General features: G+C 39.0%; 3 protein-coding genes and 1 long non-coding RNA gene across 7 annotated transcripts; all 4 read left to right on the top strand.

Annotated features, from left to right (window-relative positions):
• The first annotated feature begins 735 nt into the window (after positions 1-735).
• On the top strand, positions 736-1,943 carry LOC146502049 (uncharacterized). 2 transcript variants are annotated; one of them, XM_085134293.1, is made up of 3 exons: positions 736-826; positions 1,025-1,363; positions 1,512-1,943. In XM_085134293.1, exons 1-3 carry the CDS (start codon positions 766-768, stop codon positions 1,814-1,816), a joined length of 705 nt encoding a protein of 234 aa, XP_084990419.1. In that variant the 5' UTR covers positions 736-765; the 3' UTR covers positions 1,817-1,943. The 2 variants fall into 2 exon arrangements, with proteins under 2 accessions (XP_084990419.1, XP_084990420.1); XM_085134294.1 differs by having other exon boundaries at positions 737-826; positions 1,028-1,363.
• A 4,770-nt stretch (positions 1,944-6,713) lies between these two features.
• On the top strand, positions 6,714-11,793 carry LOC146502048 (uncharacterized). Its single transcript, XR_014869636.1, has 3 exons — positions 6,714-7,505; positions 7,585-7,613; positions 9,478-11,793. It is a non-coding gene; the product is annotated as an uncharacterized LOC146502048 (long non-coding RNA).
• A 183-nt stretch (positions 11,794-11,976) lies between these two features.
• On the top strand, positions 11,977-15,669 carry LOC146502047 (uncharacterized). Of its 3 annotated transcripts, none has more exons than XM_085134287.1 (9): positions 11,977-12,877; positions 13,079-13,414; positions 13,563-13,835; positions 13,972-13,995; positions 14,160-14,246; positions 14,332-14,378; positions 14,665-14,721; positions 14,849-14,923; positions 15,008-15,669. In XM_085134287.1, exons 1-9 carry the CDS (start codon positions 12,817-12,819, stop codon positions 15,116-15,118), a joined length of 1,071 nt encoding a protein of 356 aa, XP_084990413.1. In that variant the 5' UTR covers positions 11,977-12,816; the 3' UTR covers positions 15,119-15,669. The 3 variants fall into 3 exon arrangements, with proteins under 3 accessions (XP_084990413.1, XP_084990412.1, XP_084990414.1); XM_085134286.1 differs by having other exon boundaries at positions 13,076-13,414; positions 15,008-15,660; XM_085134288.1 differs by lacking the exon at positions 14,160-14,246 and having other exon boundaries at positions 11,978-12,877; positions 13,076-13,414; positions 15,008-15,659.
• Positions 15,670-19,997: 4,328 nt separating this feature from the next.
• On the top strand, positions 19,998-21,469 carry LOC146502046 (fatty acid-binding protein, brain). Its single transcript, XM_085134306.1, has 4 exons — positions 19,998-20,156; positions 20,275-20,447; positions 20,731-20,832; positions 21,192-21,469. Exons 1-4 carry the CDS (start codon positions 20,084-20,086, stop codon positions 21,240-21,242), a joined length of 399 nt encoding a protein of 132 aa, XP_084990432.1. The 5' UTR covers positions 19,998-20,083; the 3' UTR covers positions 21,243-21,469.
• Positions 21,470-22,432: the final 963 nt, after the last annotated feature.

Raw genomic sequence — 22,432 nt, 5'->3', positions numbered from 1 at the left:
AACATGTCAAAACAACATTAACAGGCGTGCTGTATTTAAAACAGTGGGAAATGTAAAGACAGTCCAGTGAGAAACTCATCAGTGTGTTAACCATTTGTGGTTCTGGTGTTTATCTGGTCATCATTACAGGCTCAAACCTGCAGAACTCTGCTGCTGCTGTTGTACCAACACTCTCAACAAAACACTTCCCCTTCAGTTCTCAGAAATAAATGACTTCATTGGTGCAATGAGGTGCCAAAAGGTCTCAGACCACTAATACATCTTATCTGTGTTTTTATCTAGCTGCTCAAAGTGGTGACTGCTGCAGTATCCCTATGCTTCATTGTGGACGTAAAGACTTGAATTCCATCACAAACTAATTTGTGCTGCGAGAAACATGATCAAACACACTTTCTGCTTTTGCAGAATAAACTACATTTACAGAAGAGATGCATTCATGCAAACATTTATTTCCGCTCTTAGTTTTCACACGTTTACTTCCTCTATTCTCCTCTACTGGAGTCCTCCCTGTGACGTACTGAAATAACAAAAAACTTGCAAATTGCATCAAATAAACGTAGAATGTGGAAAAGCTTTTTCATATTTTTGATCTTTAAAGGCAAGTTAGAGATCTTCCATACTGAGAACCAAATTCATTCAGCAAGTTTGTTGTTGATGTCACTATGAGGAAGTGAGCACAAAGTCAGTGCTGTATTCATCTTTGTTACTGCCTCACTTGTGAACGTGAGAGCAAGTTGTAGAGACTGAGAGAGACGGAGAAGCGCGATGGCTGAGTTCAGATGGATTCAAATACTTCTGTTCCTGATAACCATGCTTCAGTTTAAAGGTAAGAACAAACAACACATTATAAATGAATAGCCTGATGTTACATCATTCATCCTCTAACTGAGGCAGCCATGTTTTGTTTGCAACTTTCTGTTGAACCTTTGAAACCAGAGGTGAACTGATTCTCACACTAACTATGAACATCACAGTCATATCCATGTTACAGTTTATTTTCCAAATGTATTTCTCTTTTCCACAGCAGCAGTAACTGGACAAAACGGCCCCACATTCCTGGTCAGAGTCGGTGATGAAGTCACTTTGCCTTGTCAAAATGTGACAGTTGGTCAGCCTGAGTGTGGCACAACTGACTGGATCTTCAGACCTTTGAATGTTGCTGACACAGTCATGCTGATTCATCTCGGTTTGATTGAAGAAAAGCACAAAAATAGATCAGACAGACTGAGTGTTACAGCAAACTGTTCTCTGGTCATAAAGAACATCTCAGTTCAGGATGCTGGTCAGTATAACTGCAGACACTACACATCACAAGACCAACAACGATGTGGAAAATCCTGTTCTTCTCTGTTCGTCATCAACAGTGAGTATTTACATCATCCTTTCAGATCAAAATGTCCTGTTAGAGAAACAAACTAAAATCTTACAGTAAGTATGACCACAGTGATGAAGTTAATTATCTTTATTGTTTGTTTTTCTCTCTCAACATGTCTCCATCTGTACGACTGAAGTGACTGAACATGAGAACAATGGTAAAGTCATCTTGTCCTGCTCTGTGTTGGAGTATGATCCATGTACACACACAGTGGAGTGGATCTATGAGGGTGAAGAGAAATCCTCAGACATGCAGATATCACCACGAGGCTGCAATGCCACTGTGACATTTACAACATCTCATCTTAATCAGAAGTTTTTTGAGTTATTAAAGTGTAATGTGACGAATAAGTACAGTAAGAAAGTGCAGCTGTTTCCTTTCAGCCGTCATTCCTCAGGTGGGACAACAGGTGAGGATATCAACTTTAATAACACACAATAACACAAAATAGAAATAACACACCTGTGGTATCGCAAGAAATTAGTGGTTATATAAATATATGAGTGTGCTGTTACAATGGTAATGCCATGAGAGGCAGTAGTGGTTCTATGTTACATTGATGTTGTAAGGAAGCGGAAGAAGAGTGTGTCCTGTAGGAGGCAGTAGAAAATGGATGCTCATGTTCTGTACATGCCCCGAAAGAAAGGTTCAGTAAACTAGTGCAACGATACTTCATTGTAAGTCTCAGTTATTGTATTTTTATTTTTTGAAGATGCAACATCTTTTTGGCGACGAGGACGTTTAGGGGGAAGGAGTTTGGGCGAGCGGACTGAAAGAAAAGAGAAGAAAAAAAAGTGATGGAGTCGGCTACAGGTTTGGCTAGCTTTTCAAAGAATGCAAAAGTTTTCGGCTGGAAATAGAAGGCAGTAACCTCGAAGCGGAAATGGCTACAATTGGCACGCTAGTAGCGTTTGATCCAAAGAATCAGACTTGGGATGAGTATATGGAAATACTCGAACAGTTTTTCGCAGCTAACGGGATCGACGATGCAGAGAAACAAAGAGCGATCTTAATAAGTGTCGTCGGAGCAGCGACGTACAGCTTGATGCGAAACCTTCTCAGCCCGGCCAAGCCCAAAGACAAAACCTTCCAAGAGCTGGTGCTTCTGATGAAAAATCACTTCGATCCGAAGCCCAGTGAAATTGTGCAAAGGTATAAGTTTGACTCTCGCTCCCGCAAGCCGAATGAAACCGTCATGGAATATGTAGCAGAGCTGCGCCGCCTGGCTCAGGATTGTAACTATGGCAACACGTTACAACAGATGTTGAGAGATAGGATCGTCTGCGGAATTAAGGATGACCGAATTCAGAGACGTCTCTTGTCAGAAATTGATCTCACTTTTGACAAGGCTCTGTCAATTGCAGTAGCCATCGAGACTGCAAATAAAAATGCACAGGATCTACAGACCTCAGGTGCGTCAGCAAAATGTTTCAGTCTCACTAAAGGACAACAGGAGAGTCGTACCTTTAAAGGAGAAAGTAAAGAGTGTTATCGTTGCAAAGGAACCAAGCACACAGCAGCAGACTGTAAGTACAAACAAGAAAAATGTCATGCTTGTGGTAAAATGGGACACATAGCTTGTAGAAGCAAGACTAAACTGAACCGGAAAAAGTATGGATCGACATATGTAAAGAAAGAAAAAAAGCAGAGTTCACACTACAGTACTCACAATGTGGGCGAGAAAGCAGAGAACAACAAAACTGATAGCTCTGAAGATGACTCTTTCATGTTGAACTGTGTCAAGTGCAATCAAGGGCACAAAAGAAAACTGTTCAAGTTAGGGCGTGGCAGTGTGGTACACTTGAGAAGAGTAGACCCCTACACTGTGGATATGCAAATTGATGGAAAAAAGGTGAACTTTGAAATTGACACTGGATGTTGCCTAACAGTCATGAACGAAGCAACATTCAGAGAAACAGGGAAAGACAGCAAGCCCCCCAGCCTGCAGCCCATCAAAATCAAGCTTGAAACTTATACAGGGGATCCTGTTAAGGTGATTGGTGCAACACGAGTCAGCGTCAAATACAAGCAGCAGAAAAAACATCTGCCCCTGGTGGTGGTCGAAGGCGACGGCCCCAGCTTGCTAGGTCGAGCTTGGCTCGAGGAAATTAAATTGGACTGGGGCGAAGTGAAAAACAGTTGTAACAACAGAAAGCTGCACCAAGTCAAAACAACAGAAAAAAACACTTCAGCAAGTGTTAAGTAAACATGAGAATGTATTCAAAGAGGAATTGGGCACCCTGAAAGGAATGAAAGCTGCTATTCATGTGAAAAGTGAAGCCACCCCACGCTTCTTCCGTCCACACCGTGGCTTCACTGGAGCAGTACCCAATACCCAGGATGGAGGACTTGTTTGCCACACTGTCCGGGGGTAAGCAGTTCTCAAAATTAGACATGAGCCACGCTTACCAGCAAATCCTCTTGGATGACAAATCGAAAAAGTACGTGACAGTAAACACGTCTCGGGGGCTGTTCACGTATAACAGATTGCCTTTTGGAGTGGTCTCTGCTCGAGCAATATTCCAGAGGACCATGGAAAGTCTTTTGAAGGGGATTCCTCACGTAGCGGTGTATTTAGATGACATCTTAGTGACTGGAGTGGATGAGGTAAGCCATCTACAGAACCTGGATGAGGTGTTGACCCGGTTGGAGGAAGCTGGGTTGAGATTAAAGAGGTGCAAGTGTGCTTTCATGCAAGAGAAAGTGGAGTACTTGGGGCACATAGTGGATGCCCAGGGGCTCCACCCGGTGGAAAAGAAAGTTAAAGCAATCATGGACGCACCTACCCCCACAAATGTCACTGAACTGAAAGCATACTTAGGTTTGCTAAATTACTACAACAAATTCCTTCCAAACCTGGCAACCCTGTTGGCACCCTTACATGAACTTTTGAGACACGAGGTACGGTGGACATGGCAAAAGAGACAAGAGGAAGCATTCCAGAAATCCAAGAACCTGTTGAACTCAACAGAGGTGTTAGTTCATTATTCTGCTGACCGTGAGTTGGTTCTCTCATGTGATGCATCCCCATACGGTGTAGGCGCCGTATTGTCACACAAGATGGAGGATGGAAGCGAGAGACCTTTGGGGTTCATGTCACGCACACTCTCTCCTGCTGAGAAAAAGTATTCTCAGCTGGACAAAGAAGGTTTAGCTGTGATATTTGGCATCAAGAAATTTCACAAATACTTGTATGGCCGAGTTTTCACGATTTACACAGATCATAAACCCCTAATCTCACTGTTCAATGAAAAGAAGCCTATACCTCAGATGGGCTCACCAAGAGTACAAAGATGGGCCATGAAATTGAGTGCTTACGAGTACAACATCAGGTACAAGCCAGGAAAACACCATGAAAACGCAGATGCGCTCAGCCGGTTGCCGGTACCAGACTCACACCTGAGCAAGAGATGGCTGAGCAGGTTTTGATGATGGATGTACTGGATGACACATTAGTGGACACTGCACAGATCAAACGATGGACAGCTAAGGATGTCTTGTTGTTGCAAGTCCACGAGTACACCTTAAAAGGCTGGCCAACTGAGACCGATGCCTGTTTCAACAGAGAAAGCTGGAACTGAGTGTGAGGGATGGTTGCGTGCTCTGGGGAGCCCAAGTAATTATTCCCACCAAAGGCCGAGACAAAATATTGAAACTCCTGCACCAGACTCATACAGGCATGTCGAAGATGAAAGGCTTGGCAAGGTCGTATGTATGGTGGCCAGGGATGGATGAGAACATTGAAAGAGAAGTGCAGGCATGTGAGGAGTGTCAGAAACACTACAAGTCACCACCTACTGCACCATTACACCCTTGGGAGTGGCCGGAGTCACCATGGTCCAGAATCCATGTGGACTATGCAGGGCCTTTCCTCTGGGAGATGTTTCTAATCATTGTGGATGCTCATTCCAAGTGGATGGACATTTACCCTGTGAAATCTTCTACATCACAGGTAACTATAGAGAAACTGCGCCAGAGTTTCAGTGTGTTTGGACTACCTAAAATGCTCGTTTCAGACAACGGAACATGTTTCACAAGTGCTGAATTTGAGTCATTCATGAAGCAGAATGGAATTGACCATGTGAGATCAGCTCCTTTCCACCCTTCTTCAAATGGGCTGGCTGAGAGGGCGGTCCAGACCTTTAAGGAGGGGATGAAGAAAGTCAAAGGTGATACCTTGCAAACCAGACTGTCCCGATTTCTGTTCAGTTATCGCATCACACCGCATGCCACTACTGGTTTATCACCTGCAGAGTTGATGATGTCACGGAGCCTCAGATCAGTTTTGGACTTGCTCATGCCTGATGTGAAAACAAAAGTGCAGCACAAACAATTGAAACAGAAAGAAAATCATGACACCAAGAAAAGACTGAGAAGTTTCACACCAGGAGACAAGGTCTTCATCAGAAACTACTCCTATGGCCCGAAGTGGATTCCCGCAGTCATTGTGAGAGCATCGGGTCCAGTGTCTTACATTGTTACCATTGGATCAGGTCAAACTGTGAAGCGGCACGTGGATCTGGTGAGAGCAAGAGTGGCTGACACTGTTCCCAGTACACCAGACAGGGAGGTGGAGCCATTGCATGACAAAGAAGCAGTGCCTGAGTGCTTCTTGCCATCAGAGTTGGACACATCGCCACAACCTCCGGCAACGGAGTTGCCTTATGCTCCGGAGACTCCGGCTCCTGGAGACTCCTCAGTGACACCCGTGTTGCGACGTTCCCAGAGAGAGAGACGTCCACCAGAGACTTTAGAGGACTTTGTTAGATAGAGTGAGATCTTCCAGGAATAGAGCAACAATGCACTCTGATCTCACAGGAAGGACGTACCTTCCTAGTTAATAAAAAAAAAAAGAAAAAGAAAAACATTGAAACCTATGTACAGTTGTATGGTTGTATGGTTACCTTAATTACATGTTGATTGCTTGTTAAGCATTCTTTAGATAAACAGTTATTTTGTAAGTCAAGGGAGTTGTTGACTTAAGGGGGGAGGAGATGTGGTATCGCAAGAAATTAGTGGTTATATAAATATATGAGTGTGCTGTTACAATGGTAATGCCATGAGAGGCAGTAGTGGTTCTATGTTACATTGATGTTGTAAGGAAGCGGAAGAAGAGTGTGTCCTGTAGAAGGCAGTAGAAAATGGATGCTCATGTTCTGTACATGCCCCGAAAGAAAGGTTCAGTAAACCAGTGCAACGATACTTCATTGTAAGTCTCAGTTATTGTATTTTTATTTTTTGAAAATGCAACAACACCTGTTTTTGTCATGACTGTTGTAAACATAACAAAGTTTGTAATACGTGAACACACTCTTCTTTTTAAATTTGTGTATTGTCTTATCATTCATTTTTTACCTTGCTCAGTCAGTGTCAGTGTAGTTTCAGTCTCTTGTTACAAGTTGTTGTTTTCAGCTCATCATAACTGCACCAGTGACCACATTGAACATCATCATTTGGTTTTACAGGTTCATTATATCTGTCTGTTATTGTTCCTCTGTGTTTAGCAAACTCTTAATTGTTCATCATTCATCATATGGAAGAAAACTAAAGGAGTTTAACAAATGAAAAGAAATCCGCAGACATGCAGATATTACCTTCAGGCAGCGCTGCCACCGTGACCTTTACAACATCTCACCTTCATCTGCTTTTTTGAGTTATCATTGTGTAATGTGTGAGGTGTGACACATAGTGAGCACATTAACCTTAATAACACACAGTGACACAGAGCAGCAATATCATTATTGTTTCAAAGGTAAAGCTTTTTCTAAAAGAACACCTTTTAACAAAATCTGTATTTGTTCTGATGGAGCTGTACCAAAGAACAGCTGAAGGTGTACTAAATGTTTATATTAAGTGTTTATTTTTGTGAGAACACTTCCACACTTTGTAATGATATTTAAATATTGCAAATAGAAAGGTAAACACACAAAACATATACTCACCACAACCTATAACACTGTCTGTATTTATAATATGTGAAATCTTTGTTTTTTCTCCATAAAACAAAAATCTGAAACAAAACCTGAAGATTCAGATTTTCCATCATTGTTGAGATGCATCATTATGTCTGTGGGTTTAGCAGCGCTCTTAATATCTGCTGTTACAGTCAACATGTGGGCAAAGACTAAAGGTGAAAACATTCACAGATTAAACTTTTATACCAGAGACTCGTTGATGAAGTTGAAATTTACTCTCTCTTTTTCTTTTAGTAAACAAACCACAAAAGGAAAAAAGGACTGTTGAGTATAAACACTGAATATTCAGATAATTGATCATGATAATGGTTTTTATGTTTTTGGATTCTGAAATCTTCTTTAATTGTAATTTATTGGATGCAACATAAAGATAATTTTAAAGAATTTTCACAAGTTTACATTTAAACAACATTTAAATCTAATTGGAGTTTTGGTTTCCAAGTGATTTGTGTTGTGTGTCGGGGTGGGTTTTAGTAATCAATTTTCCAATTAAATTTGATTTTAGCTTGAATAACGTGATATCAATTCATTAAAATCCTAAATAACTTTTTAAATATAAATGTATTTTGCCAGAAACACCAGAATCTCAGGTTAAAACTTTAATTTCAACAACCACCACACAGCAAAAACAGTAAATGAGAGCAGATAAATGGGTTCCACACAAAGACGTAAACACAAAGCGCGGACCTGAAACATCAGAATCAGCGAGCTGTCAGCTTTCTCACCCGACGCCACGTACACGGACACGTCGTCGGCTCACAGATTCTAATGCTACAGGTTTCATTACTTTCTGACCAAAATTCACTGAAAGAAGATCCAAACTACGCTTCACATTTGATAAATATTGTTATTAATTCCCACCACGATAAAATCACACTTCCTACACAGCTCTCTCTCTCTCTCTCTCTCTCTCTCTCAGTGTTTCCCATCTCAAATCTCTGTTTTCTGCTTTATTCGTTTGCTTATTACGCACCAGTCTACCATTGTGTACAGTGCTGACGGCCGCTGTTTTTGTTGTTGTTGGTTTTCTTTTCAAAAATGACCTCCAACAAGAAAGCCACATTTCTGGTGTTTGATACAGAAGAAATTTAAACTTTTTAAAATTCTGCCAAATTGCGAAATGCTTAGCTGTGTCTCTATTAATACCTCTGTAACTTTGCTCTGCTTCACTTCAGCAGCATATGGTAATGTTCATATGCGGATTCATGGTTTTCTTCAGTTTGTGTTCTACTGCAGAATATTTTTAAGGTTATCTGCTATAAAAAGCCAGGCCAGGAAACTCTCCTTCATGTTTTTCTGTGTTTTATCCTCAGTTGCTTGGACACAAAGGCATTTGCTGTGATGCTTACACTTCTGATAAAGTCTCACAAGTGTCAGCTTTCTGTTTATAGATATAAAAATATGGATAAGTGGTCAGAATTGTAACAATTTTGACTGAGGTAAAATTTCCCTGATTCAAATCGACTTAAATAAAAGAAATCAGAGACAATACCCAGCCCTAGTTTTGTGTGTTCTCTTGTATCTAGTCAAGTCTTCATCTCTGCATTAAGTATTTACTTGTTTAGATATTTTATGTTTTATTTTGTTAATTTCGTACTTCAGTTAAACTTCCTGTCTGTGATTGTGTCTGTTTATCTGTATCTCGTCTCCACTTCCACAAGTTTTCCCTGTGTATATTTATCTCCTCTTTGTTCCTTATCAGGTATTCTGTTGTTTTCTACCGTGTGTTCTCAGCAAGTGGGATTCTGTTTTTTGTTTCTCTTCACCAGATTTTTGTACTCTTGGACTGCTGTCAACCATGTGTAAATATGTCATGTTAAATCCTGCCTGCTTGTTTTGTAGAGTCTGCTTTTGGGTCGCTACAGCTGATAAATGCAGTTATTTGTTCCTATGAACTGTGAACATACACACAGGAGAAGACTAAAGAGAAGAAAACACTGTGCTCACTGTTAGAGTGAAATTACATGTTATCTCAGAAAATAATTTTTTTTGGGGGGTGACGGTTTTCTAAAGAAAAAATAATCTGTGCACGGAGATGATGCAGACACAAACCTGAAAACTCCAAACAGTCCAAACATATATCAGTTATATGAGAGAGTCTAAAGTGTGTTGTGTTGTTTTCCACAGGTGCAGAATGATGAAGATGAAGGTACAGTGACCTATGAAAACTCTGGAGACCCTTCTGCTTCTGTCAGACTCCACTGATCATCAACATCAACTCAGCTGTTTTTTTGTAAAAAAATAACAATGTTAGCCTTTTCTGCCGCTATAGGGCATATATGGTATCACTCTTGGCTGGAAGCAGTGCTTAAACAATGGAAAAAACACAAACTTTGTCCAAAAACCTCTCATGTTTAACTGTTTTCCACTTTTTCTTTGGTCATTTTAGCCTTTTTGGCCAGGGTGAAGGGAGTATCTGCCATCAAACAAGAAGACAGCCGCATGTAGCTATGATGATGTTTGCTAGTTCACCTTACATGCATTAATGTAATAACGTGGTTAGCCTACTCAACATAAATTACACACGAACAACATTAAGCTACCCGCCCATAGAAGAGCGGCTGCTTCCGCCATCATCATCCATCATCATTTGTGCTACACTGGCAGGGCTACGGGCCAGGACTCTCCTCTTTGGGTTTTTGGGGGATGTTGCTAACTCCGGGTCCGATAACAGGCAACCCACCCGCAGTAGATGTGCCAGTGTGAGGTCTCGCAGCAAGCTGTCAAATACGGCGCATTTCTCGGCTTTTAACAAAATGCTATACGTCGCCAGGTGTTTCATCGGATTTGAGGAGTTACCTCCTTTGCACAGTATCACCTTAAAGCACTTGTTGCTGAGTTTGTATATTTTGCTGTGAAGTACAGCCAGACTTTGACCGCTTCGCCTTGGGCATTTTTAATCTGTAGCTCTGCTCTAAAAGAATGTACGTAAAATGATTGGCTAGAATCCAAAGTGTATGACATCTCAGGAAAAAAAAGCACCGAAATAAAGCACCGAAATGTGCGCTGCTTTTCGGTCTGGTTACTACCGTTTATGTCAGTAAACATGATGGCACTGGATACCGGTACCCATCCCCATACAAGAGTGAAAACAGATATAAGATTGCTTGAAAAATCATATAAATGAAACTTGTTTGTTTTGGATACTTACTAAAACAATATATGAAAGTAATGAGAAAGTGGCCACTTTCATGAGTAAATCATATAAGCTTTATATGATCCATTATATGAAGTAGGCCACATCTTATGCAAGTCTTTTATAAGTTTTTACAATTTCTTTTCCATATGGGTTGTGACAGCATTGTAACTGATGACAAGAGTTTAACTTCACTGTGTGCTTTATTGCCATTTGCCCTCATTATTATGTTTTACTATAAAAGTATCACATGAAATACTTAACTGCCTGTTCCGTTTAAATACATTTACATTTTTATGAGCACACTGGTAGGATGCTCAGCTATAAAAGGCACATTACTGTGAAATAGTTTTAAAAGGTCAGCGGCAGTGACAGTCCAATCACATTAACCTGTGAAACATCCACACCTCGATTAGTTATGACCAGATTTTAGCAAAAAGAATTTCCTGTTTCATGTTCAGTTCATCAGACACGACCTATGCAGCTGTTTTTATATCATCATGTATGTTTTGGGTTTTATCTACTGAAATTAGGGTAATTTTAGTAGTAAAAAGCTGCAAAGTTAACTGAACCTGGTCACCTTCACATAATAGTGCAAAAATCTGAATAGAATGTTTAGATGTTTGTGTTGATTGATTTCATAGACCATTTATAATGAAGCAGTAAATAAAAGCAGAATGCAGAATAGAAAGATCATGTCTGATGTATTGAACATGAAACAGGACGTTTTCAGCTTAGAATGAATCCAGCTTCAGATGTTTCACAGGTTCATCTAGCTGTAGTGAATGGCACTTTGCCATAGATAGCGCCATAGTTTAGTTGTGAGGATTGTTGTCTTTAAAGCATCCTAAGAAATGTTTGTTTGTTTGTCTGTGCACAAAGTATTCTCAGTGTTTACTTTAGCCGCAGTTCCTGAAAAGCTGAGTCCACAGCACATCTGTCTCACCCTCACCGGTTCATCTGGAACACCAGGAGCAGGCTGCTCTCCGCGGACATCATAAGGTCAGCTGACCGCAGCAGAGCAGAACACTGGAGATTTTTTTTCAGACAGGCTCTATGTTGGCAAATCAACCGGATATTTAAAGATCACACCGCTTCACTCTGCGCCTAACTCTTCACAGTGTATTTAGTGACACAGAAACAGCAGTAATACAAAGGTTTACTATGAGAGAAGGTCCACGCCCTAAAGCGCATGTAACCAATCAGATGTTACGGTCTGTTCACTAGCTAAATTATTTCATGATTCAAGCACAGGAGCAATAAAATAATACATTAAACAGGACATTAGAGGAATTTATTGATAAATAAAAAAAAATAATGAAAGAGTTATTCATTTGTTTGTGTATTTATTTTTATTTTAATGCTGATGAGGCTACATTTGTTTGTGATGAGCTCTGATATTTATCTAAAACATAGAAATGCACCTATGCACCTGCAATTAATGTAACTGTTGTGTTTTAACAAATCATACTGAGGCATAATTCAGGAACAGAGCTTCATGTTAACATTACTCATAGTTTGGAATTAAGTTACTATAGTTTCACAAAAACCAAAAACCACTTGCAGTAAAACATCTCGAAACAATATTAACAGGCGTGCTGTGTTTAAGATGGTGGGAAGTCTAAAGACAGTCCAGTGAGAAACTCGTCAGTGTGTTAACCATTTGTGGTTCTGGTGTTTATCTGGTCATCATTACAGGCTCAAACCTCCAGAGCTCTGCTGCTGTTGTACCAACACTCTCAACAAAACACTTCCCCTTCAGTTCTCAGAAATAAATGACTTCATTGGTGCAATGAGGTGCCAAAAGGTCTCAGACCACTAATACATCTTATCTGTGTTTTTATCTAGCTGCTCAAAGTGGTGACTGCTGCAGTATCCCTATGCTTCATTGTGGACGTAAAGACTTGAATTCCATCACAAACTAATTTGTGCTGCGAGAAACATGATCAAACACACTTTCTGCTTTTGCAGAATAAACTACATTTACAGAAGAGATGCATTCATGCAAACATTTATTTCCGCTCTTAGTTTTCACACGTTTACTTCCTCTATTCTCCTCTACTGGAGTCCTCCCTGTGACGTACTGAAATAACAAAAAACTTGCAAATTGCATCAAATAAACGTAGAATGTGGAAAAGCTTTTTCATATTTTTGATCTTTAAAGGCAAGTTAGAGATCTTCCATACTGAGAACCAAATTCATTCAGCAAGTTTGTTGTTGATGTCACTATGAGGAAGTGAGCACAAAGTCAGTGCTGTATTCATCTTTGTTACTGCCTCACTTGTGAACGTGAGAGCAAGTGTAGAGACTGAGAGAGACGGAGAAGCGCGATGGCTGAGTTCAGATGGATTCAAATACTTCTGTTCCTGATAACCATGCTTCAGTTTAAAGGTAAGAACAAACAACACATTATAAATGAATAGCCTGATGTTACATCATTCATCCTCTAACTGAGGCAGCCATGTTTTGTTTGCAACTTTCTGTTGAACCTTTGAAACCAGAGGTGAACTGATTCTCACACTAACTATGAACATCACAGTCATATCCATGTTACAGTTTATTTTCCAAATGTATTTCTCTTTTCCACAGCAGCAGTAACTGGACAAAACGGCCCCACATTCCTGGTCAGAGTCGGTGATGAAGTCACTTTGCCTTGTCAAAATGTGACAGTTGGTCAGCCTGAGTGTGGCACAACTGACTGGATCTTCAGACCTTTGAATGTTGCTGACACAGTCATGCTGATTCATCTCGGTTTGATTGAAGAAAAGCACAAAAATAGATCAGACAGACTGAGTGTTACAGCAAACTGTTCTCTGGTCATAAAGAACATCTCAGTTCAGGATGCTGGTCAGTATAACTGCAGACACTACACATCACAAGACCAACAACGATGTGGAAAATCCTGTTCTTCTCTGTCCGTCATCAACAGTGAGTATTTACATCATCCTTTCAGATCAAAATGTCCTGTTAGAGAAACAAACTAAAATCTTACAGTAAGTATGACCACAGTGATGAAGTTAATTATCTTTATTGTTTGTTTTTCTCTCTCAACATGTCTCCATCTGTACGACTGAAGTGACTGAACATGAAAACAATGGTAAAGTCATCTTGTCCTGCTCTGTGTTGGAGTATGATCCATGTACACACACAGTGGAGTGGATCTATGAGGGTGAAGAGAAATCCTCAGACATGCAGATATCACCACGAGGCTGCAATGCCACTGTGACATTTACAACATCTCATCTTAATCAGAAGTTTTTTGAGTTATTAAAGTGTAATGTGACGAATAAGTACAGTAAGAAAGTGCAGCTGTTTCCTTTCAGCCGTCATTCCTCAGGTGGGACAACAGGTGAGAATATTAACCTTAATAACACAATAACACAAAATAGAAATAACACACCTGTTTTTTTCATGACTGTTGTAAACATAACAAAGTTTGTATTACGTGAACACACTCTTCTTTTTAAATTTGTGTATTTGTTCAGATGGGGATGAATCATCAGATGGAGGTAATGGCAAAATATTTCTTTCTGTCCATCTCTTTGTCTTATCATTAATTTTTTACCTTGCTCGGTCAGTGTCAGTGTGTTTCAGTCTCTTGTTACAAGTTGTTGTTTTCAGCTCATCATAACTGCACCAGTGACCACATTAACATTATCATTTGGTTTTACAGGTTCATCATTGCTGTATATTATTGTTCTTGCATGTTTAGTAGCACTCTTAATTGTTGTAGCATTCGTCATATGGAAGAAAACGAAAGGTGCGAACATTTCCAGATTAAACATATCACCAACAACTGTTTAATAAAGTTTACATTTCACTGTGAAAATTAAATTTCTTTTCAGGGAAAAAAACACAAATGGAAGACAATACTGTGAGTTTAAACACTGAAGTAAGTAAAGATGGCAATGGGTTTACTGTAAAAAATAGGCATAAAAGATAATGTGAAAATAAAATTATAAACATAAAAACAAAGTAAATAAACAAACAAAGTAAAATAAACAAAGTAAAACATCACAAACAGCTGCCTATCAGTATGTTAAATCCTCCCTAATAAAGCTCATTCTATTATGTTTTACCAGTCCTGGGTGTAGTAGTAAACCCAGGACTGATATTTATGTACGTATGCAATGGAATAAAATATGTTTTTCATATGTTACTTACCTGTGTTTGTGCAGGGATTAGGTTTAAACCCAGCTGAGATTCAGTCTGATCCAGGAAACAGTCAGGAGATGGTGAGATCAAACAGTATCAGGAGTTATATAGTTACTCTCAGAGTAACTATGATCTCTGTTTGATATATGATGATAATGATTTAATATAATTATTTAAAGGTGTCATTCTGTTGTGTCCACTGTATAGGATGATCTTGAGGATGGCGTTAACTATGCTTCCATCAACTACACTAAGAAGGCCAACAGTAAGGCCAGTGCTCAGGTAAATGTTTATGAGAGTGACATTATTCACAGCATGATGAGGTTTTGTGTTGGGTAAAATTTGTTGTGTCATTTTTCCTTTTAGGTCCACGATGATGAAGGTGACACTGTGACATACAGCACCGTGAAAGCTCCCTCAGCTTCTCTTGAAGTCTCCACTGATCCCAGCAACCTGTATTCCACCATCACCAAATAAGATATTTAAAGATTACATGTTTTAATACTGTTATTTGGATCTTAGATTTAGTTATATTGTCTGCTTCAACATTACATGGGTATACTGAAGGGTTTATAAAATAATATTTTACTGTCTATTATGTTTATTTGTTGCTTATGGTTTTAAAAAATAAATAAATAAATAGATAAATTGGATTGCACGTGTGCTGTTTCCTGTGCTTTACTGGAATTTAAAACTATTGCAGGGCTGCTAATTTACTTTCTTGTAATTAATAGAGAAACAAAAGCAGAAGCTTATGTAAAAAAAAGCTAGTGATAGTTAAAAGACTGTGTAAACTGAGCTTTTTATAGCATTATCATGAACATTACCAGACTTCAGTAGCATGTTTGTCTTTTGACCGTTTCTGCCAAAGTTGTGTATGTTGAAGTTTAATTTTTAAAAAAGAGGAAACTACCAGACATCTGCTGCTATTTCCACATTCACACAGTTTGAGCTGCTACCAAGAAATGACACCTCCCTCAGTAACACCCACACTTATCACATGTCATTATTTCATAAGGCAGTGGGTCAGCTTTTTTATTAATACTATATTGAGTACTAAACTTTTCAAATATAAGAAATCTTAACAATTATACAACCTAAAAAGTCAGTGAAGTCAGCTGCACTTGTTTCTCTATCACTGCGAGGTTTTGTTTTGGTTTTTTTTAACCACAAAAACACTTCCTGTTTTAGTGACAGAAACACTAAACATCAGTAAGAGAGATCAGCCTGCTTCATTTTATAGACAAGAAAATGTGTACTTGATACTGGCAGAGAGAGCAGTATAGTGGCAGTTTCTGTTCCTGACTGTAGGAGGAACCGAATACTCGTCACCCACTTGATTAGGTGGTGTAAATGTCTAGTCAGTCAATCAAGTGGCAGCACAGTCAAACCGAACATCAGAACGGGCAAGAAAGGAAATTTAAGTGAACATAACCGCTCTGCCACCTGAGGCATAGCTCACCATGCTCAAATTATCTCCAGATCTTAATCCAATAGAGCATCTTTAGGATGTGGTGAAGGGGAGATTTACATCAGGGAAGTGCAGCTGACAAATCTGCAGCAACTGTGTGATGCAGTCATGTCAATATTGACCAAAATCTCTGATTGTCCACGGGTCAAGACACTGATATCTGTATTATCCATCTATCCATCCTCTTTCGCTTATCCTTCTCAGGGTTGCGGGGAGGCAGGAGCCTATCTCAGCTACCAAAGGGTGCGAGGCAGGGTACACCCTGGATATGCTGCCAGTCTGTCACAGGGCTAACACAGAGGAATAAGTAACCATTCACACTCAGATTCACACCCACTTTCACACCTATGGGCAAACTAGAGTAACCAATTAACCTAATCCCACGATTAGGTTAATTGGTTAGATTAGATTAGACTATGGAGAAAGGTTATCTTATTACAAGAGTAGTTTCATTTAGTGTCACTTGTTTGTGACAAGTAGTGAAAGTATGAATGAGTTTGGAATGCAAAATAATTTTGAATTAAAATTTTAAGTTTGAATGACTGAAGTGATGTTTCTTTGTGGCCTGATTTTTTCCTCACTGAAAACTCAGCTCTCTAGCTCACCCTGCTGAAATAGCAGAGCCCAGAGTTTACTTCATCATCAAAGTTGATGGCACCCACTTGAGTTGGATTTTGATCAAGCAATGTACCAACATGGTGCCCAAGACTGCTGAAAACTACAGTTCCATCTGCATATGTGAGTAGGGATTTCAGCTATAAGGGCTGCACCTTCCACCACATCATGCACTGGTTCACATGTGTCACCAACCACAACTGAACTGGAGGGAAGTCCATCTACTGTTAAACACATTACTATTTTAGTTTGGGAAAGTTGGAATTTACCACATAAAAAAATCTAAATAAAATCTGTTTTTCTTTTTGAGATTGAATTCCCTGTTAATTATTGATATAGAAACAGAAACTCTGATATTCTGAATAATTAAACAAATATCTGTACTTTGGTGGAGAGTTCTGGTTTACTTTAATGTGAAATACTTTTAGTCAATGTGATTGTTTTTGCTTAATGTGTAATGGTAACTTTTTACGTCCACTGCAGAGATCAGGGGCAACAAGTAGTAACACATAACATTTTTTATAGGAGTAACTATTCAAAGGTTCCTGCAACTTTCCAAACGCAGCTATTTTAGTTTAGTTTTAAAACTCTGGAGGACATGTCATTGTGATGCAGCACAACAGTATTACATTTATTCTTAAGAAAAACTACATATGCAAAGCTGAGCTTAAACAAAATACATTTCTGTACTGCTACTCTATATCTTACCACAGAGTGGCGGCAGAGAGTCTTCAGAGATTGTGGAAAGAAATCAAAATAAAACAAAGTTTCTTCACCTGTATTTTATGGATAATATGCTTTCCAGTAAATGAGCAGGATAACTCCAGCATTATGCATGTGTCCTTCTCATTTTACTGCAATGATAAAAGTACTGACTGTACTGTGTTTGTTTTCTTAGATAACAAGATTTGCAGTTTGTGGATTTTTAAGCTTAAAATTCAGATGATGAAACTGAAACAATTAAACAAAGTGATAAAATTAGCATTTTTTCATATCTGATATGTAAAACACAACATACTGTATAAATATCTTAACAGATGTGTGAACTGGACAATATTAGAAGAGAGTATTTGTCTTTATAAATCCTTCATGAATGGGTTTATTGTTAACCATAACAAGAAGTTTGCTTTGCTTTATGTAACTGAAAACTTGGTGCTTGAATCAGATGTGACCCCATCATTTTTACAGTTTGAGAAAGTTACACACACACGCACAGGGATTCAGTCACAGTAATTAGTGTGTGTGTTGAGCATGAAGACATTGTAGCTGTGGGGGTCATTAATGCAGTTAAGGACAAAAGGCTGTCAAATAAAGTGATTCTGCTTCACTGACGCGTCCCTACAGGAAACATTCCAGACATGAAAAGCTCTGTCTGCACCAAAAGACTAACAGAAGATAAAATGAAGTAAAAGTAATATAAGTATGGGCAGTGGCGGTTTTTGATATGGGCGACATGGGCAGTTGCCCAGGGCGGCATCATGGCATTGACAAAAAAAGTTCCTCTCACCTACGCTGCCCCGACATCATGCCAGTGCATTTTAGGAATTGCACAGGCACCGAACGGTTTTCTATCGCCCATTTGTGGGGAGTAAGGGCGCCCTTCATTAACGAGGTGCGCCTGCAGCTTGCTGCATAGGGAGGAGAGGGGCGGGGCGGCGGGGGTTCTCTGGCTGTTTGGAGTAGTGCCTAATAACCAAATAAAAATAAATAAATAAAAACCAACAAACAGGGGTGTCAATGGTAACTCCGTCATCATGATTAACAAAATAATTTTTTTTTAATGCAATTAATCCATCTGGAGCACAGAATGACTCAAAATCCCTGAAATGTCAACGCATTTTGGGCAGTTTGTCCAAAGTTTGTCCATTCTGCGCTCCAGATGGGTTGATTGCATTAAAAATTTGAATCTCGTTAATCGTGATGATGCCATTAAGGCATTAACGTTGAAAGCCCTACAGCAAACACAAAAACTGAAAACATTGTGATATAGATTTATAATTTGCACCGATGTGTTTTCTAAATTTTATTACACACATATAACCTAAAAGTGAGCGCGAGGGCCCTCGGAGCGTCTGCTTGCTGCTGCTGCTCACACATCGCCTGTCGAAAGGGGAGGGGGCGTGCTGCTTCCAAATAACGATTTATAATATTTTAAATCCAAGTCCATTATGTATTAATTATTTTCCTGGGTTGTGTGAAATCCCAGAAGAAAAAAAAAAACTCTATACAACCTGAATCTGTGCACTAAGGTGTAGGTCTATTACTTTATGTTGTGGGGTTGGGTGTTGATAGTGGAGTGCAAAATTACTAATGGAAGATGGACAAGAAAAGGTCAAATTTGCCATCAGGTCCTCAGTTTAGAAAAAAAAGAGAAAAGAAGAAGAGGAGAAATGAGCAAAAGATACACGTAAGCAGATGTGTCTTTGGATAATGGCAGGTTATGTATTCTGAAACAAGATAACATTTATAGGGATTCGGAAAACTTCTGTTTACCTTTGTTAGCTACTTGGCTATGATAGTAAACAGTAGACAGACAGTACACACTGATGTGGCTTATTGAATCTTTTGGACTGTTTTCAGCACAATATTAATTAGCCATTAATTGGAAGAGCTGTATTGTTGATTTGTCTGCTATTCTCAGTGTGTGACGAATTATAATGACTGTTTGTTAGCCACTTGCATACTCTCTCTCTCTCTCTCTTTCACTATATATTTATATGGTTAAATTCAATTCAGTATGGTTCTGACAACAGTTTTTACAATAAAATATGTTAATGTAATCCTTAATATGTTTGATGTGTGTGAGTGTGTGTCCGGGGGGTGGGGGGAGTGTTCGCCTAGGACACCAAACAGGCTCGGACCACCCCTGAGTATGGGTTAACTCATGAACCTCATAGACAAGTGGCTCGTTCTCTAAAACCTCTGAACACAATCTCATTTTTAAAAACACAGATTGCAAGCTATAGGCATTAACTTTGCCTTATTTCTGATTAAATATAATTGCAAAATTATTCTTTACTCCATTACTTTTAAATGTAAAATTCCCTTGACATATAGCAATGATTCCTATCCCCAAACCCACTGGCATCCCTGAATGAGAGTAATTACATCATCAAGCATATAAATGGACACATTTAGCTTTCTTTTTTTCTTACCCTTGTCAAGAATATGACCCAATTCAAGTATCCAATCACAACCCAGTGAAAATCTCCTGAGCCAATAGGATGCCTGGTGACACCCACTTGCATGCATAATAATAAGAAGCTATAAAATAACATAAGGGGGGTAAACCTGCAGAAGCTGCAGCTTGCTCAGTGTGCTTTGGAGATAACTTTGCCTCTCTGCAAACCTTCACCATGGTCGACGCCTTCTGTGCCACTTGGAAACTGATTGAAAGTGAGAATTTTGATGAGTATATGAAAGGACTTGGTAAGTAACAAACTTTCTTTTTTCTTTCTTTTTAAATACACAAATGCAATATGGTGATTAAAAATAGATGAAGGAGACTTGTAACCCAGATATATTATCACCCCTGTCCTTTACTTAGGTGTTGGCTTTGCCACCAGGCAGGTTGGTAATGTGACCAAGCCGACTGTAATCATCAGCCAGGAGGGAGACAAGGTGGCGATCCGCACCCAGAGCACCTTCAAGAACACAGAGATCTCCTTCAAGCTGGGAGAGGAGTTTGATGAAACCACTGCTGATGACAGGAACTGCAAAGTGAGTTGATAATGAATGAATAAAAGAAAGATTTACAGCCTTTGATTGTGGTCTGGTTATACATTAAAAAAATAAAATGTATTTCAAAGTACAAGAAAGCAAAATCCAAATTGTATGTTCACTGTGGTGATTAAATGCAAATTCAATCATCTTACACTCGTGTCAGTGGTTGGGTTCAACTTTTAACTGGACTTTAAATTAAATATTTCTTCAAATCATTTATAAATTGCATTATTTCTCCACTTCTCATGCAAAATGCATTCCCTTCTTTTCGTCTTTTCAGTCCACAGTGACTCTGGAGGGAGACAAGCTGGTCCACGTCCAGAAGTGGGACGGCAAAGAGACCAAGCATGTCAGAGAAATCAAGGACGACAAGATGGTCATGGTAAGACAACCTTAATCCATATATATATGAACATTTGCTGTATATAGACTTTCTATACTTTTTGGGTGAACTTTTGGAGACAGACAAACAACATTTTTTTTTATAATGCAGTTCCTTGAATTAAATGATTGTCAGTTGCTTTCTGAGCCTAATAAGCTTTGTAACAACATAAAATTGATTTTGATGATTTTATGCAGTAGATGAGGTGATATGTCCAACCAAGACTGATTTACAATTCGTCTGGAATATTCTTATAACAATTATATGATGATTTGCTGATTAAGCAAATGAGGATTCTTTTATATATATTTAATTAAGTAAACTTGAGAATCATACTTTCTGTCCTCTCTCCTGTGCAGAATCTGACCTTCGAAGACATCCACGCAGTGCGCACCTATGAGAAGGCATGAGTGCTCTGAGTGACAGTCTCCCAAAACTGTCCAAGAAGTGATGGGTTTATAAATATTGTTGACTGTATGCTTCTCTTTGCACTTCATCCTCCTCGATATGTAAAAGCAAGCTGCAAGCTGCACAAATTTTGTAAGTTTTTTTTATATGAATACATTTCTGTCATGATGGATGGATCATCTTTACAACCCTGTGTGGAAATACAAAATAAAAAAGGGGAAAAAAAGAATTTATTATTTGCCTCTTGCTTGATGTAGTGATATGGTGGTAAACTGAACAGCTGAACAGAATCTAAGAGACAGGCGAAGGGAAAGCATAATGTACAAAAGATAATTGACTATCAAATTAAAACAGGAAGTGACAATCTTTCATTTTCTTCTCTGCTGCCTATAAGCTTTGACATTCTTATGTTACACATGTAGTGTATTAATAGACAGCATAATGGAAATCAATAAATGAACAAATAATAGAAAAAGGAAGTCGATAGTGATTAATGCTAGTAGAATCTAACTTGTTAAATAAGGCCAAAGCAGCAATATCACATCATAAAATAAGAAAAGGACATTGGAAAATCTAATTAGATGCACTGTTCTCTAGATTCAGGCTACACGAACCATAAAAAAAGAATTAGTCTACATCCTGTAGGGGTTAGACAGGCTATTTATAGATAATACTTTAGCTATTGTTGCAAGGTCAGTTTTATGAGTTTTTGTATAATTAGCCCAAATATTTAATATTTCATACGCTCTTCATCTTTGTAGAAAATGCAGGGGCGGATTTAGAAGGGTGGCATGGGGTGGCAAGTGCCACCCTAAAATGATCCCTTGCCACCCCAAGTGCCACCCCAGTTTTGCATATGACAGTGTTGTTTATTAAAATAAGATAGCATTAACAGTTTGAGCGTAGTTACAGTCAACAGTGAATATAAATGCTAAAACTGAAAATATTGCATAGTGTCCCCCCCCCCACCACCACCACCATTAACAAATGGTTCAGCCCATAGCAGCACCAGATTTCTTCTTGTTTTCAGTAACAAGTGATGCTTATGATTGTGCCAGAGCACATTTTGAACAACACCATGGGAATTTCGTATTTTACACAGGTGGGTGAATGTTACTCTCTGGAAATGAAATGAAGGTGAGTTTTATGAACCCTCTGTGATCCACGGACACGCTGCACCTCCAAATCACAT

This window comes from Neolamprologus multifasciatus, chromosome 15 (genome assembly GCF_963576455.1).
Source record: "Neolamprologus multifasciatus chromosome 15, fNeoMul1.2, whole genome shotgun sequence".
In the NCBI taxonomy this organism is placed as follows: domain Eukaryota; kingdom Metazoa; phylum Chordata; class Actinopteri; order Cichliformes; family Cichlidae; genus Neolamprologus; species Neolamprologus multifasciatus.
Note: the sequence above shows the minus strand (reverse complement) of the source record. Positions and strands in the feature narration are given on the sequence as shown.

What these genes read in the sequence shown, in the direction of transcription:
- LOC146502049 (XM_085134293.1), top strand. Translation starts at nt 766, where the DNA reads ATGGCTGAGTTCAGATGGATTCAAATACTTCTGTTCCTGATAACCATG. An exon ending in AACCATGCTTCAGTTTAAAG is followed by an intron (nt 827 to 1,024) that starts GTAAGAACAAAC and finishes TCTTTTCCACAG; the next exon opens with CAGCAGTAACTGGACAAAAC. An exon ending in TTCTCTGTTCGTCATCAACA is followed by an intron (nt 1,364 to 1,511) that starts GTGAGTATTTAC and finishes GTACGACTGAAG; the next exon opens with TGACTGAACATGAGAACAAT.
- LOC146502047 (XM_085134286.1), top strand. Translation starts at nt 12,817, where the DNA reads ATGGCTGAGTTCAGATGGATTCAAATACTTCTGTTCCTGATAACCATG. An exon ending in AACCATGCTTCAGTTTAAAG is followed by an intron (nt 12,878 to 13,075) that starts GTAAGAACAAAC and finishes TCTTTTCCACAG; the next exon opens with CAGCAGTAACTGGACAAAAC. An exon ending in TTCCTCAGGTGGGACAACAG is followed by an intron (nt 13,836 to 13,971) that starts GTGAGAATATTA and finishes GTATTTGTTCAG; the next exon opens with ATGGGGATGAATCATCAGAT.
- LOC146502046 (XM_085134306.1), top strand. Translation starts at nt 20,084, where the DNA reads ATGGTCGACGCCTTCTGTGCCACTTGGAAACTGATTGAAAGTGAGAAT. An exon ending in TGAGTATATGAAAGGACTTG is followed by an intron (nt 20,157 to 20,274) that starts GTAAGTAACAAA and finishes TCCTTTACTTAG; the next exon opens with GTGTTGGCTTTGCCACCAGG. An exon ending in CTGATGACAGGAACTGCAAA is followed by an intron (nt 20,448 to 20,730) that starts GTGAGTTGATAA and finishes TCGTCTTTTCAG; the next exon opens with TCCACAGTGACTCTGGAGGG.